Genomic DNA, 17,433 nt, shown 5'->3' on the forward strand with positions numbered 1-17,433 from the left:
CCAAGGTGCAGAGCAAGCGCTTGCCCTCATGTAGCTCTTCTCCCAAGTCTCCTGGCTGGCACTCATCAGCAGGACCTGGAACCAATCCTGCAAGTACTATTGTGGCCATTCCAGTTCTGGCCACCAGAGGGTGCCCCGGAACTGCCCAGATGCTGACAAGGCCCACACTCAGCCTGTGCAGCACAGTAGTCCTCAGATGTGGGAGAAAAATTTACTGCTGCTTTTTGTCCTGTGCAGATCTTGCTTAAATCTACAGGATGGTAATTCGGGCAGGTCCTTCCTGCTGGATATTATCCCAATTTAATCACTCTTCACATGCACAGCTATGTTAGTCCCTCACCTTTCACAACCCACAAGGAAGTGCTATTGCATTATTCAAATATGTTGGGAAGTGTTAGCCACTCAGCTGCCTAGAGACTTTGTGAAAATGGAACACCTGAGAAGAGGGCCCTGATCTCTTGCAGGCTCAAGAGACCAAGTAGAGCAAAATAAACCATTGGAGGTATGCCTATGATGTGCAGACTTGAAACAGATTCTGAAACTTGACAATTAACTGGATGGAGCAACCAGAAATGACCGTACTGGGTTTATGGCTCTCTCTGATGCAATGCCAAACTGTACAGACACAGACATCTAGGCTCATAGATTGAAAAGTGGTGCATTAAATGGCTTCCTGCATTTCTCAGCAAGATTCACAGAAACAGATGCTTCCATCCTGCAAACAGCTCCAGCCGATGACGAAAATTTCTTTTATAACTTCTTTTATATCGTTTATATTTTTTATTTATTTTATATTATTAATTTTAATTTTATATTGTTATTTTTGTATTGTATTGTATTGTGTTGTAAGCCGCCCCGAGGCTTCGGCAAGGGGCGGCATAGAAATGTTCTAATAATAATAATAATAATAATAATAATAATAAATGGAGCCATTTTCATAAGAACATAGGAGACGCCCTGGTGGATCAGATGAATGGTCCATCCAGGCCAGCACCCCCTGCCCAGCTGCCCACAGGATCCCTCGTGCAGGGCGGGCTCAAGACCTCCTTCTGCCCAGCTCCTCAGCAGCTGGGGTATGCAGGCATGCTGCTTCTGGCAGCACACAGCCAGCCTGGCTAGTAGCCACTGGGAGCCTTTTCCTCCATGAATTTGCCCAATCCCTTTTTAAAGCCACCCAAGTTGGTAGTCATCACCATGCATTCAATAGGTTAATTATATGTTGTGTGATGTCCTTTTATCTGTCCAACCCTTCCCCCAGCCAGCTTCATGGCATGACCCTGGGTTCTAGTGTTAGGGGAGAGGGAGAAAATACAGCCCTCTCCACTTTCTCCACACCATTTATAATTTTAAACATTTCTATCAAGTCTCCTCTTACTTGCCTTCCTTCTAAGCTAAGCTTCTAAGCTTTCTTTTTCTTTTCAAAGCTCTTTGGCATCTAGGCCTGTCTGCTCGAGGTCATCGTTGTGCAATGGGCCTCAGCGCATGCTTGCTTGACCAAGTCCGGTTCACTTTCAGGAAACCCAGGAGGTGCTGTAAAAAGTAGTTCATTTCTGCACCTATTTGGCCTGCGGTTCTATGAATGAGCAAGTTCAAGGTTGTCCCAAGCTCTCCAGCATTAGGGTTCCTTTGCTTAGACCTGGACTAGACTGGACTGGACTGGACTGGACTGCCCCCCAAAGGACTGCCCCCCAAAGAAAAGGCCCTTTCACTGGAGCTTGGCCTCTGAAAGGACTTCAGACAGAGAGCTGGTCTCTCGGAAGGCGTGCATGCAATTTCCCTAACAAGTAAGGCCCCTCCAACACCAGCAAGGTGTCCAAAGATAGGCTGGACATGCACATGGTGGGTATGTCGTGAGCAGAGCCGGTTGGACCCGGGGGTCAGACTAGATGGCCTGGGAGACCCCTTCTGACTCGCTCTGTTTCGGTGTTTCTGTGACACATGGGCACACCATAGCATACTCCTTGGACTGGACTGAGGCCTTTTCATGCAAGCCCAACCCCCTCTTTTCATCATATGTTTAAAAAATGGTGCTGGAAGGCCTTTTCAACTCCTCACTACCAATCATTTTAGGGGATAGGGTTCCCTTGTTGTTATGAAAGCATATGAGGCCATGAGGCACTGGGGTCATTAGGAAAATGGGGGGTAACAAATAGAACTATTAAGAAAACAAAATATCAGGCCTCACATGTGTCTCAACAGTGTTTAATATGTTGTTCACTTATGTGCTGCCTACAGTAAAGCAGAGTCAAGGGAGTGTAGGGCCGAGAACCAGCTTCCTCCCACATCAAATAAGAAGCAATAGTTTGGTGGTTTCTCCCTGCACTTTGAATCTCTTCCTCCTCCTCTCCCACATACACGCCCCTTAGATCCCATGAGTGCAGGCCAGCCAGGGATGTTGGGAACTGTAGCCCTTTACATCCAGAAGGGATCAAATTGAGGGAGGCTGACCTAGAGTTTGCAGGCCCTAAAACTCTACATGGGTGCATCTTGTCTCTTGTTCACATCTATGTTAAGTGTGTTTGCACCAACACCAAGGCCTTGTGAAGTGCACGGCGTTCCAGTGCACCTGCTGTGGTAGATAGAATTATAGTGAGATTTACATAGCTTGGATTTCCACGAGTATAATGCACAATTTCTTCTTCTACCCTAAATCTCATTGAATGAATTCTTTACATGTAGCAGTGGTTTGTGGTCCGTACAGATGATTGAGTGATGCTGCATAATTACACAAGGATCCAGGAATGGGTTTGTTTTGTGTGGTTTTTAATTTCTAGTTTTGGAGCTCAGACAGGGCCATTAAGCAAAAGCATTCAGCACATGCTGAACAGAGATTTAGCAGTAGAACACCCTTTAACAATGGATAGGTAGCTAAATTCTGACATGTAAACATTAACTTGATAGAACCCTTCCTGCCCCCATCCCCTCAATAGCTTGCTTCATCTATTCTGGTGTAAAGTAGTCAAATTGAATCTACAGCTGTCTCGTTTTAATGACCACAGAAGTTGGGTGGGTTTCCCAAGCTTCATGGATGATATTTCTTGGCTGAGTGCTAGCAGCAGTGCTGGCTTCCAGATTTTGCGGGCCTTCCAGGGATCCTGACCCTCAGTGCATCTGCCCCCTTCTGCCTTTGTCACCAGTTGCTCTTGCTGCTTCTTTCTCATCGTTGCTTTCATCCACTCTCTGGCCAGGTAGAGGCCACTGAGCAAGCAGCCAGTAGCATCTTTGCCTCCTCACATGTCCTGTTGTCCAGGCCAGAGAAAAAGACATTGCACTTGTGAACAGCAGCGGGAAAAAATATTTTCAGGTCACCAGCGAGAACACCTGGGATCCCTCCCTGGAGGTCAGTAGGGATCCAGGGTGTCTGTGGAACAGGATCTCAGCATATATGGGAATGTGTGAGTGAGATGGGACAAAGCTATTAAAGGGGAATGGAAGAGTTTTACTTGGAGTGCAGGAGTTATGCATGATGCATTGTAATTTTGCCAGCATTTGTTTGTCCCACAAATTCTGATTTTTTCACACCTGTTTTGGGAAGCCATCCAGGAGCCCCTCTTGTATGGCTTGGAGTCCTGCCTGTTTCCTAGCAGGAAGTGCTTGACGCTTTCACCAGGGATACTGAGCTGCACCAGCACAATATCAGTGACCTTGGAGGGGCACCTGGCACCGTTTCCTCCAACCAAGCTGCAAGTGGGGCGGGGGGCACTGTGGCTTCGGAGTTCCAACGCTGAGGCCATAAGCCCTTGGAGCTGAGACATCACATAATCAGATGCGGTTGGGAAGCCAAAGGGCTGTATCCTTCAGCTACTGCTCTGTACTCTTACCAAAGCAAGCCCCGCAAATATTGATTGTAAGCCATCCTGAGATGCCATGCATAAGGGACAGCATATAAAAGTTTTAAATAAATAAAATATTTTGTTCAAAAAACAAATGGGGTTCATCCCCACTTCTCAGGAATGCAGTTATCCTTTCTATGTTACCCATCACTGCCGTTCCTGTTCAAAAAGATGTTTCAAAGTGTGTATTAAAAAGCATATTGAAGAATCTGCTTCCCAGAGAGGTACGCCTGGCGCCGAACTCATACTCCTTTCAGTGCCAGGTCAAAACCTTTTTATTTAAATGGTATTTTAAAATCAACAACTTTTAACATCAGTCACTCTTGTTTGTTTGTGATTTACTGTTTACAATGCTGCCCCATTTGCAAAAAGCCTCAGGGTTTTAACTGTTCTTTTAAACATTGTACACCGTCCTGAGATTTTTATATAATAGGATGGCATATAAAAGCTTTTAATAAATAATAATAAATAAAATAATTTGGAAAAGCATGCTTTGAGAATATGGTTAGAAATCCGTTCTTTGAGGAATACATTCAAAATACTAATTGCAGCCTGCATATTGGTGTGGCATTTTTTTGGAAAAAAATGCAAAGGCATGTGGAGAAAGGATGAAACAGAGATCCTTCTGCTTTTTGCTGTCATTTTATTTGTAAACAGCTCTGTGGTTTGTCATCAAGGGTTAAATTAATTAATTAAATGAAGCCATGTGGAATTGACACATACTGACTGACAGATCTTTCTCCCAGAACTTCCCAGTGTTTTGGGAAATAATAATTTACACACAGACACACACACACAAGAATGGGAAACAAGCCCTCTGCGATGGAGGGAAATATTATTATCAAAGCTGATATGGTGAGATATTTTGATCTGTAGTTTGTTAACCCCACTGGAGTGTGTGTGGGTGTGTATGTGTTTAATGACAAGTTTTGTATTTTGAGAGAATCTAATCCCTGACCGGAATACCTATCAATTGCTGCTAGGTGGCAGCATTACACAAAGCATCACACAGTTTGTTCATAGGGGACTATGAGAATTTTGTTTCAGAACTTGCACTGTTGGCAAATGAAATGCAAGCAGGAATGGAACTGCATGTTTTGGGGGGGAAATCCCACATGTTCCAAATCGTTCATTGCATTTGAACAATGCACACTCTTTAGATATTCAGAGTTTAAAAGACTTATTTTTAGAAAGACTCGTATGTTCACAGAAAGAGAGTAGGAAGGGGCCTCCTGGGCCATCTAGTCTGACCCTGTCTCCCTGGTTCCAGTGGGCTCCACTCATGACATGCCTACCATATGTATGTCCAGCATATTGTTAAACACCCTCACTGATGGGGCTTCAACCACCTGCAGTGGAAGCCCATTCCATACCCTCGAGTCCTAACCATCAGGAAGTGCTTCCTGCCATCCAAATTGAACCTTGGTTCCCTGAACTTTGCTCCACTGGAACGTGCCCTGCCCTCCTCCGCAGGGGAAAACAGGTCTCTACCCACCTCTGCATGACACCCCCACACATACCTATATGTTGCCATCAGATCCAGCCTCCCCTTCTCCAGGCTGAAAAGACCCAGTTCCCTCAGTCCCGCCCATCCCCTGCAAACCGGCCACCAACCTTGTGGCCCTACGCTGCACTGACTCTAACCTGGCTATATCCTTCCTGTAATGTGGAGCTCAGAACTGAACTCAATACTTCAGTTGCAGGCGCACCAGAGTCATGTAGAGTGATAGTAATACCTTTCTTGATCTAGAAGTCACGCTTCTGGCTATGCAACCAAGGGTGGCGTTTGCCTTCTTGACCACCACGTCACACCATTAGGCAGTCTGAGGTAACTGCTCCATGGTGGTCTATGGTCTATGCAGTCTGCCTCACATCCCCTAAGCTAGCCCATGGCCCTTAAGTGCACTGGAGGGTGCTGTTCCATTGGCAAGGTGAAGGCTAATCTGGTTGGCTTCTGATGTCAAATGAGAGGGTGCAGCAGCTTGTCTTTCTGGGATGGCCACTTACTTATTTCCAAAAAAGAGCAAAGACATTACCCAGAAAGTGAGCAAAAGGGAAAACTGATTTGCATAAAATGCAAAATATACATAAAATACACTGTTGAGAAATGGGCAGAGTTGTTTGTGGATCATTGCTCTGAGAAATTATGGAGATTTGAAAGATGAAGGGCTTCTGGAATGTCAGCAGACTGCAGTGTCAGATCAAGGCCAGGAAGCCTCTGAAGAACAAGGAGGGTTAGTCCAGGTGGGTGGAGATGACCGCTGGCTGGCCCGTGGGAATGGGGAGCTAGCACAGCAAGATGTGATGTTGACAGCTGGGGCTGATGGGAGCCCCAATCTACTGGGGAGGGAACAGGGGGATTGGGAACTGGGCAGGGTGCGCACCAGGAGCTGGGCCATCTGTCAGAGGTGATGCCGGTTGCTAGGAGACAGCACAGGTGGGAGATTCAGTCGATGGAGCAATGGGAGGAGCACCAGCAGGCGAGGTATCACAGCACCCCACCTCTGGGCTGGCAGAGGAAAAAGGGTGGAGAGTGAGAGGTTGTTAGAGGGGGCTCAACTCTTCACTCTGGGTGAACTCAGAAATGTGCAGCAATAGGGATGTGTAACGATAAAGCCCTGTGAAAAGGAACTCTGGAGCAGTGAGTTCATTCAGGAGGACGATGTGCCTCGTGACTCTTAGTGCGCTGAATGTGCAATTGGATGAAAGTTCAGACATGTAAAAGGGAACTTCTCTCGGTGTGCCCCAGCCAGCTTGCCCCAGCTGAACTCATGTGCACGCACATGGCAGTTTCCTGTGGGAACGGGAGCTTCGCACAGAGCTGTGAAGAATTAGAGCATCTCAGCAGACGGGGGCTGGAGAGCAAGTTTTTAATCAGTGTTATTGCCTCTTTGTGGAAAGATTTGTTTGAAGAAGGAACAGTGGGAAATTCTACCTTCATGTTATTTCTGGACACTTTCCCAGCTCAGAACCCAACCTGCTTATCAAATAAATGCAGAAGCACTGCTATAAATTTACTAATCCTGCTACCATGACATAGGGAGGCTTTCTGTCACAATAAATCACCATATTATATATAATAGGGAGTATATTTCAACTTTGTAAGAGAGAGAAAGAAGCAGGTCAAAAGTTTTCTGGGAAGGAGGATGTTTTGCAGGGCAGGAGAGGTACATATGCCCCCCATGGGATATTGAAATCTTGTGTGTTCAAAGCGCTTTGCTCTGCCACTGTGGACTGCAATATTAGAGAAATTTTAACAGGGTATCAGCATATAAATTGATTACATAAATAATCAATCAACTGATTACATACATAATCAAAAACAACATTTCAGCAGGATTTTATGCCACATAGACTGAGTCATGTGTACTGGAGGGTGGCCTCAGTGGTCCTGATTTTCAAAAAGTGTAGTAGAGGGGACTTGGACAATTACAGGCCAGTTAGCCTTATGTCCATTTTGGGAAATACGATGGAGAGGCTCATAACAGTGAGAGAGCTAGTCACCCTAGATAAGGAAGGGAGGTTGGTGGCCATGCAAGATGGCTTCCGCAAAAACAGGTCCTGCCAGATTAACCTTGTGGAATTCCATGACAAGGTTTTGAGGTGGCTAGATGGAGGGGACACAGTGGATGTGGTTTACCTGGATTTCAGCAAGGCTTTTGACAAAGTGCCACATGATATCCTGGTTGGGAAATTAAGGACTGCACTGTCCGGTGGATTAGGGCATGGCTGACAGACCAAAAGCAGAGGGCAACCATTAGTGGGGAATCCTCAGGATGGCAGTCAGTGATAAGCGGGGTTCCCCAGGGCTCTGTCCTTGGATCATTCCTATTCAATCTTTTCATCAATGACCTGGAAGAGGGGATGACCAGTCTGCTGATCAAATTCATGAATGATACTAAAATGGGGGCAGTGGCTACAACTGAGGAGCAGGTACTTTGGATCCAGAAGGATCTGGACAGACTATGGAAGTGGGCAGGGGACAACAGGATGGTGTTCAATGTGGATAAGTGTAAGGTCTTTCAATTGGGGCATAGGAATGTGTGTCATAGAGGTATTACTGCCACTCTATATGACTGTGGTGCACCCACAACTGGAGTATTGTGCTCATTTCTAGGCTGCATGTTACAGGAAGAATATAGCCAGGTTGGAATCGCTGCAGTGTAGGGCCACAAGGTTGGTGGTCAGATTTCAGGAAAAGTCATATGAGGCGAGACTGGGGGAACTGAGTCTTTTCAGCCTGGAGGAGAGGAGACTCAGAGGGGAACTGTTGGCGACATATAGGTGCGTAAGGGGATGTCACACAGAGGTGGATAGAGACCTGTTTTCCCCTGCAGAGGGCAGGTCAGAAAACTCAGGGAGGGTTCAGTTTGGATGCCAGGAAGTAGTTCTTGACAGTTAGGACCCCAAGGTTATGGAATGGGCTTCCATGGGAGGTGGTTGAAGCCCCATCAGTGAGGGTGTTCAAGGAGAGACTGAACATGCACTTGGTAGGCATGTCATGAGCAGAGCTGGCTGAAGCCAGGGGTCAGACTAGATGCCCTGGGAGATCCCATCTGACTCACTCTGTTTCTATGTTTTTGCATGGTGCTGCAAAGTTTCTACTGGTTTTGCATAGTTCATATGGACTTGCCCTTACCTTAAGGCACAGATTTTGGAAAGAGATACTTGCATGGACTGGAGAGATTAAGAAGTATTTATTACCTGAAGGCCCCAAAGTAATCTTGCTATGTTACCTTGAAGACAGTTTTGGGTTCACATGTCATGCTAAGCCACTGAGAACAAACCATAATGGGTTGGTTTTTGCCTGCTAACCCAAGAGACCATTGGGCACTCTGTGTCTTGTTCCCCCACTTATTCCCTATAGCCCTCCCTGCATGTATCCCAGATGGCTTTGCAGCAGATGGCTCATTTACTTGGTCCCCTTGTCACACGCTTTCTGCAATTGGGGTACTAGGGCTGCTAGTTCCCAAGCAGGGAATTAGTTTTCTGAGCTTTCTGAATGTGGTAATGCATTTACAAAATCATATATATGTTTTTGGGAGTTTTTTTCTCTTGCACAGGATTATGTGCCTGCTATTCAGCCGAGCATACTGATATCCACCTCTTGCCAATCACCTTCTCAATTTCACCCTTCCACATCCTTAGGGAGCACTTAAAAACAAAAGTCACCTTCACATTCTACTGAAGTAAGCACACCCATGCCTAAAGCCCCTTCTCTCCTATAGCTGCCAGCCCCTTTTCTGCTTGCCACTTCCAGCATGGGAGGCCCTTCCCGTGTCGCTAGCAGTCACCTATAGATAAGGCTTGCAGATCAGTGAGTGGGGTTGCTAAACAGATGCAACTGCAAATGGCAAGGAAAATCGGCCAGAAAATCACACACATCATGGCAGGACAGTAAAATGGGGAAGGAAATTTTGTGAGTTTCAAGGCAGAGGGAGGGGGAAATTACTCACATTTCCTAGCAGCAGATATTCACTCTTGCACATTTGCACAAGACTGAGTTTGTTGGTTTGTTTAAATGGCAATCACATTCGGAACACTTTCTGATGTCCTTCTAGATTCTTCAGGAATGAAAAGTTTTTCAGGTGGAAGAGACTGAGAAGGGATGAGTTAGAACATAAGGGCTTTTGGTTGGCTGTCTAGCCAATGACACAATTGCCCTGCCAAGTTTGGACATCACAAGAAGCCATCATGGGTATGAACAAATCAACAATGCATCACAAGTTTTCAGGTTTGTGTATCTGTAGGAAATTCCACCCCCTGCAGAAACCATGCCAGGTTCAAATGAGTCAACAGCCTACAATGGTTGATCAGCTGTATGAACCAGGTCACTGGGTTGGAGACAGAATTGGTCAAAATCAGTCTGCTGACAGCTCTCAAGATGTGTGTAAAAAGGAGGGGATGTTCCACTCCTTTTGGAATAGTGAAAAGATTTCAGAGTCCTCCCATGATGTCTAGACAAATGAAGGCTGGAATCCTCTGGGGACCTTCTAGAACAATGTTTAGGTGGTAGAGGTGGAGGAGACAGTCCCATTGCTTGTGCAGAAGTCCACTCATGCGACACTGGGTTCCATCCTTATTCTATATTTCCAACAGGACATTTCTATATACTCCTGCAGATGCATAATGTATATTCTATGACAGATAGTGTATTTATGCCTTGACTTAATTACACCATTGTGCAGGGAACTTTACGGACCACAAGTGGGCATGTCCCTGCCTTGAGGAGCTTACCCTCTATTTGGCACTGGGAAAGTAACAAAAGAAAGAGGAAGCAAGTGGTGGCAGAACTTCCATGCTTGAGAAAAATGCCCAGGGATTGTACAGTACATGATACTGAGCATGCATAAACCCACTTGATTTGGTTTCATGCCAGGTCACAGCTGATCTGGGTTTTAGTCAGCTGGAGTTTTTTCTTCGTATAATGAATCATTTTAGAGGAAGTCTAGTAATTTCCACCCCTGCTACTTTACAAACTTTCCCTTACACCTCAGTTTGCATACAAGTGTTCCTAGCATTTTATTATTAAAACATTTTTATGCAGAAACTGAGATGGAAAGTAGAAGAAATTCCACCAGCCCCCAAATGATGAAACTACTTTCAGAAAGGTTAAAGCTTTTTAGTTGAACGGTTTGATGAGCAACAGATCAGTATTAGCTGCATCACTGAGGTCAAAGCCAGCCTTTTACCCTCTGTGCTCATTTCTCCATGGAAAGCTACGATTTCCTTTATGTTTACAATTTGATTCAGGATCACTTGGAACATGTTTGCGCAGAAGTGCAGCTCAAAGAAGCTCCCAATGAAGCTGCCCAAGTCTTAAGAAAAATTGCGCCTTCACTTCAGGGAGAAGTGGAAGAGAACCTAAGACCCTATTTGGACTCCCTGGAGATCAGCTCCATCAGTGATGCTAGCAGAATTTTCAGTCAAGTGATGGAAGAGGAATTTGCTGATGGAACCACCAACTGGGGACGGATTTTGACAATATTCCTGTTTGGAGGAATCCTTGCAAAGAAGCTAAAACAACATGGAATTCCTTTGACAGCAGAAAACACAGAGCAGCTTTCTTGTTTTATTACAGACTATATTGTAAACACCAAAGCTAAGTGGATCAATGAAAATGGAGGATGGGTAAGATTTCTGCTCAGTTTTTCATTACTAGTTTTCATCCTCAATGCCGCATCGGTTTCTGTAAACCTTCAGACCTGACTTTCCCAGCCTGATGCCTTCTGGGTGTTTTGTCCAGAATTCTACACAATTGACCATGCTGAGTGGGTGAAGTCTAGTTAGCTAGGGGGCACCAGGTATGAGAAAGCCGCTTCAGAGTTTGACGGCAAGCTGTAGGAAATACTGGAAAATGTAAGTGCATCTACTTGTCGTCTGATGTTTACAAAAAGCTGTGTTGACTTTTGCAGCTTGTGTGATTCAATTGATTCCTCATTCTCAAGTTTTTGTTTGGTGATTTAGTTCATGTATTTCTTAGCCACTGTTCAAGATCATGTGTTTCTAAGGCAGCTTACAATATAAAAGGAGTAAAATTCTGCATCGAATAAATTATTACAATGCCTTAACATTTAGAATTAGTCTGTTAAAGTAAAATACAGTTTCAAATTCTATAACTCTTCCACATTGTACTTTCAAAATATTTTAGATTAGATTTTTAAAAGTTTTTTTTTTCTTTTTGTACGCTACCCTGACAGTTTTACTGATGGGTGGCTTAAAACCTTTGAAACAAAGAAGCTACCTGTTTGGTGGCCTGGCTACTCCCCTGTCTGGAGAGAGAGAGCCTTGCTTCAGTGAACGGTGCTTCGGCAGTCTCTCAAGGAGAATACTTCAGTGTGCTGTATGTACCCTTTCTTTCTGCCTGCCTGCCTGCCTGCCTGCCTGCACATATTTATATGACACCTATAACTGCCAAAAGGCCTTCCTAGGCAGCTTGCGACCATATATTAAAACAACATATTAAATGTATATATAAATAACATGTTAAAACCTATTAAAAACAATTAAAAGATTAAAACATCAATATAACAATAATATAACAAGGCCACCAGCATTCACAGGGCTAAGCACAGTGGTACCTTGGCTTATGAACTTAATCCTTTCCATGACTCTGGTCGCGACCCAAATTGGTCGTGAGCAAAGTCAAATTTTCCCATAAGGTTCAGCGTAAATAAAGTTAATCCATTTTGTAAATATTTTTTTAATCACAGGGAAGAGGGCACAATCACAGGTACGCTGGCGGGGGGAGATGGGTGCGATTGTGGGTATGCTCGGCGGGGAGATGGGGGCAGTAGCAGGCGCGCTTGTGCAGGGAAGGCAGGTGCGATCGTGATCATGATCGTCACCCAAGGCAGAGTTCGCAACCTGAGGAATTTTTTTTCTAAAATTTCTGTTCACGACCCAATTTGGTGTTGAACCAAGGTGTTCGTGACCTGAGGTACCACTGTATTATTGTGATTTTTTAAAAAGTATGTCTTTGCCTGGCGCTGAAAAGAATATAGAAATGGCGCCAGGCGAATTTCCCTAGGGAGGGAGTTCCAGAGATGGGGAGCAGCAGCAGAAAAGGCCCTTCGCCTGGTTGCCATCCCTCTCCCCTCCCTGAGGAGTGGCTTTTGCAGAAGGGCCTCCTGCACTGCACTGAGGGGACAGGAAGGTATATATGGGTGTAGACGGTTCTTCAGATAGCTGGGCCCCAAGCCATTTAAGACAGTTCAGAAGCTGCAGCTTGTGCAAAATGTGTCAGCCTGATTAATAGCAGGGACCAGACAGTCCAAGCATAGAAGACCAATTCTGGCCCACTTACTTTGGCTGTCTATATGCTTCCGAGCCCAATTCAGGGTGCTGGTCTCAACTTGTAAGGCCCTTCATGTCTTGGGAGTGCGATACCCAACAGAGCATCTCTCCTGACCACAACGTACCCAGCACTATGCTCAACATCTGTGGCATCTGTCTGACTGCCACCTCTAAGGGAGGCTCAGTTGACGGCGACAAGCAGGAAGGCCTTTGCTGAAGTAGCTCTCAAATTATGGAATGATCTTTCCACCAAGGCAGGTCTGGCACCAACTCTGCTCTTTTTGGCACCAGGTTAAGTCCACCTTCTTTACTGAGACATTTACCAACTCCAAACAGCACATAAAGTGGCAGGGGGTGGGGGTGGGATTCCCAGCTATTGTTTTCTTTCAGCAAGCCTAGTGGTATGGCTTGGTTTTAGCTGTTTAGCTGTAAAAATGTGGTTTATCTTTTTAATATAATTTCTTGTTTCAATGCTTTATTCTACATTGCATTTTTATTGTATTGCTGCTGTTGCTCACTGCCCAGGGAGCTTTGGCTATTGAGCAGTATAGAAATTAAATAAGTATAAAGCACCTTGCGATGCAATTAATCTTCGCTTTACTGAAATGAGTCTGCATAGTTATTATGTTTCTATCCTGCTGTTTTTTCCTTTCTAGGCGGTACCTAACCCTCCTCTTTTTCCTTCCACTTCAGCAAGGCCAAGAGTCTGTGACTGGCCAAAATTATCCATTGAGCATCTTGACTGAAGGGAGTCTATATTCCCAAGTCCCAGTCCAACACTTTAACTCCTGGGGCATCTACTCAGCTCCAGCCAGCTCCACTCATGACATGCCTGCCATGGGCATGTCCAGTTGTTGGGCTCTCTGCCAGATTCTCAATACAATCACCAAACAAAACTTTCCTGAATGATTTATCTGGCATAAAACCTGCTCTAGTTCTGATGTATGCTTAAAAGTACATTCTGCTTAAAAAGAAAAACTGAAAACAATCGTTAAGTTCAACTTTCCCTCTCAATATTGGGAAGCTAGCCAATTGCATCTTTGTCATTACAGAACAAGTTCTAACAAAATGTTGTTTCTTTTTGTGCCTTTTTACCTGCAGGACAATGGCTTTGTCACCAGGTTTGAAGAGAAAAGCCCCTGGCTGCCCTTACACAACATAAAGGAAAAAATCATGTCTGTTTTCTCATTCTTCAGTCAGTATTACTGACAAACTTGGCCAATGTTTCCTGAGTGACCACAAAATATTGTGTGGCAGAGACTTCTGGAACAGCTTCTTGATGTTAAAAACCCGACACTGACTCTTCAGAGCAAAGGGAGCAGTTATCTCCTTTAATTTTCAAATCTTATTTATGTGGTATTTATTATTGCATACATATTCTGCTTTCTGTTAAAATGTAACAGCTTTCACAATTAGTTGCAAAGGTGAAAATGGGATGCTCTGAGGACAGGCTCTGTCCTCAGAATGCTTCTCTAATGTTGGACCTGAGACTGTAGATTATCCTCTGCCCATCTAGATTACACCTAGCAGCCAAAGGATGCTGTCACCTGGCGAAAGAAATTGAGCAACAAGGGTAGCCACACCTCCTTGGCGCTCCCTTCTCATGTACTTTCTAACTGCATCTTATTTTGTGTGAAATATTTTCTTGAGTTTTTCATCAAGGCACATTTAAAAATGCAATGTGACCACATGCAAGCCAATGGCGGGCAAATTTCCAACATGCATCTGAGCACTGAATGTAGACAATAAGGAAGAATGCTTGTGCAGAGCAGTTGAGAGAGAGTAATTTTGCTGCAACCCAAAGGAGACTTTTCTGGGAGGCAGCTCTAGGCTGGGAATCCAAAGCAGCCTTGGCTCCAAGCCTCCGCTGCCATGTTACTTGTGGACCATTGTGCAGGATTTTTGTAAGTCCTCCTATCTCAACCACAACTCCTCCAGACTGAACTCTTTGGTCTCTGCATATGAGCAACACAACCAGTTCCTGCACTGATATTGCTAAAGCCAGTTTTAAATGCTGAAAAACAGCTTATTTTTTCGACACTAAGAAGCTCATGAAGTCACAGGGGCCTCATCGTCACCTCTACGTATGTGCCAAGTGCTGATTGGATTATTTGAGTTTATTTGAACTTGGGCTCATAACGGACTTTGATCCATGGACTTCTGTGAGATGTCTGTGTTTGTTTCCTGCTGCAAGTCTGCTCTTTTTCAATATGATTGTTGATTGAAGATCTTGGGGTGGAGCTGGGTCTTACATATTCCAATATATCTGCAGAGAAGGGCATTTAGAAATAATTAGTAAAATTTAAATAGAAAGTCAACCCATCTCCCCACAGTGGGGAAAGGCTGTGACCAGGTGACCCACTGATTCAAGTAAGAATCACCTTAGATCACTTGAGAGTCCAAGACCTACTATGGAAATAGTCTACTATTCCAATATGGCAAGTCTTTTACACGTTTTTGAATGTATGTCAGAATTTCTAGATTTATTTATACTGCCTTTGTGGAAATGTGCATGAACAAAAAACTGGGGTGCACCTTCAAACCTGGATGAGGAAAATACCACCAATTTCAAAGATAAGTAAGTGTGGGCACTCTTAATATCTCATTATCATTTAAAGCCCATTTAGATTCAAGGAGAACACCATGCTTTGCCTTTAAAGAAGAAATATGCAGTTAAGGCATATTTAAACTTTACATTTTGTCCATGTAAGACCTGGGCTTACATAAAGAAAATCTATATAATCACTTAAATGGTCCACTGAGAATATGAGCAAGGTTCTCCTGGATTTAAGCTGACCTGTTTTGCATTTTACAAAGGAAGGGAGTATCTGCTATTAAACATACCTGCCACATGGTTTAAACTGGTCCTGAACAATTTATTTATTAAATTTCTATCCATCAAGTTCTCAGAGTCACTTACATTTTAAGATAGTTTAACTTTGTGTATTCTGAATACTTTAATCCCTCACTATGAGACATAATTATGCAGGAGCTCATTCCTCCTTTTTTGGAATTGATTTGTAAAACCCACACCGTTATCCTCTCAGCTCTAAAGCACTATATTCAATTATTGTTACATGTTACATGTTCACAACTACTTATAGCCTCAGGCAATGTTCTTTAGCACCTTTGAGAAAGCTGGTCCTAAGGACTCTTTTCATATCCCATGAACAGGGAAATGCTCACTCACACCTCTGGTTGGCTTTTTACTAACAGAGCATGTTTGGTCAATCGGAGTATTCTACTACTTTGCAAATGTTTTGAAGTGCAACCTACCAATCAAAAGATCTACCATCATTCCTGACCTACCTTCTCCCTGCTCCAGGGCAGGTGTTCCAGAAATGAGTTCAAATGCCCATCAGCCATAAAGCTCCATGGATGATGTGTGTCATCTAGGGTTACTAGATCTCTCGCTATTATGAGCCTTTCCCTTGTCTTTCCCAGAATGGACGTAAGGCTAACTGGCCTGTAATTCCCCATGTCCCCTCTACTTCCGTTTTTGAAAACTGGGACCTCTGATGCCACCGTTCAGTCCCCTGGAACCTCACCTGTTCTCCACGAGGCCTCAAAATTGGAGGCCAATAGGTGGAAGAGAACCCCTGCCAACTCCCTAAGTACTGTCAGGTGTAGCCCATCAGGCCTCGATGTCTTTGCAATGTCCAGGACCCTGAGGAACTCCTCAACTTCTAGGAGGGTGACTCTAATCTGTGCCCCTAAATCCCTGGCCTCATCTGGTCCCCCATATAGATCTCCCCTGTCCTGCTTTGGAGAGAACACAGGCAACATAGTCATTTAATATCTATGCCTTTTCCCTCACATCAGTCACTGAATCCCCTTCCTCCTTATTAAGCGGTCCCATTGCCTGTCTCCCCTTCCTGTTGCTGTTTACATGTTGATAGAAGCCCGTCTTGTTGCTCCTGATATTCTTTGCAAGTCTCATCTCATAATCAGCCTTAGCCTTGCAAAGAATCCTTCTGCAACGGGCCTCCTCCTCCTGGTATACCCTTTGGTCTACTTGCCCCAGTGTCCATTTCCTATGGAGGGTCCTCTTATGCCTAATCCCTCTTACCACCTCCTTTCGCAACCATGGTGGCATTCTCCTTCACCTCCCTGCCTTAATAACTAGTGGTATCGTCAAGGGTTGTGCCTCCAAGTCCTTCCTTTTGAGTGCCATCCACCCCTCCTGAATTCCCTTGCTTTCCAAGGAGATTTCCTTCCATAGATATTCCCTAACCTATCCCAGGAGACTTTCTCCTGTCTGGCCTTCAATTGGCCAAAGTTGGCCCAGCTTCTAGTACTCAAGCTGCTGCACATCCCCATTCCCCTGATCTCAAAGCAAAGGATAGAGTGATCACTCGCACCCAGAGCTCTCCTCATCTGAAGCCAATCTATCAGCTCCTCCCTGTTGGTCAAGACCAAGTCAAGGGTATCCCCCCCCCCCCGCCCCGTCGTCACCTCCTGGACCCTCTGCGTGAAAAACCCTCCCTCTGTAGCATTTAGGAAGTGACATGACCTGGCCATCACCATCGAGTGAGTCTCCCAACTAATATCTGGAAGACTGTGTTACATTTACAGTAATTGCAGAATTACTGAGTCCTTCCCCCGAGATATCCTTTGAATCTGGTCTGTCAGGACATTGTCCGGGGTCTCAAGTTGAACTGGAGGGCAATAACATACCCCCACTGTCAGGTCCCTCCCCGTCAAAACCTGTCAAAACCCATTAGTTTCACCCAGACTGGTCTCTACCAGATCCCCATCCGTGCCACCTTCTGTCTCATTGCATCCTATCCCTTCCCTGACATAT

General features: G+C 44.8%; 1 protein-coding gene across 1 annotated transcript; it reads left to right on the forward strand.

Moving 5' to 3' along the window:
- Positions 1-10,544: 10,544 nt before the first annotated feature.
- Positions 10,545-15,472, forward strand: BCL2A1 (BCL2 related protein A1). Its single transcript, XM_044438920.1, has 2 exons — positions 10,545-10,964; positions 13,731-15,472. The coding sequence occupies exons 1-2, from the start codon at positions 10,545-10,547 to the stop codon at positions 13,836-13,838; spliced, it is 528 nt and encodes a 175-aa protein (XP_044294855.1). The 3' UTR covers positions 13,839-15,472.
- Positions 15,473-17,433: the final 1,961 nt, after the last annotated feature.

The sequence above is a fragment of the Varanus komodoensis genome, unplaced genomic scaffold, assembly GCF_004798865.1.
Source record: "Varanus komodoensis strain SLA01 unplaced genomic scaffold, ASM479886v1 scaffold33, whole genome shotgun sequence".
NCBI classification, from domain to species: Eukaryota; Metazoa; Chordata; class Lepidosauria; order Squamata; family Varanidae; genus Varanus; species Varanus komodoensis.

What these genes read in the sequence shown, in the direction of transcription:
- BCL2A1 (XM_044438920.1), top strand. Translation starts at nt 10,545, where the DNA reads ATGGAAAGCTACGATTTCCTTTATGTTTACAATTTGATTCAGGATCAC. An exon ending in TCAATGAAAATGGAGGATGG is followed by an intron (nt 10,965 to 13,730) that starts GTAAGATTTCTG and finishes TTTTACCTGCAG; the next exon opens with GACAATGGCTTTGTCACCAG.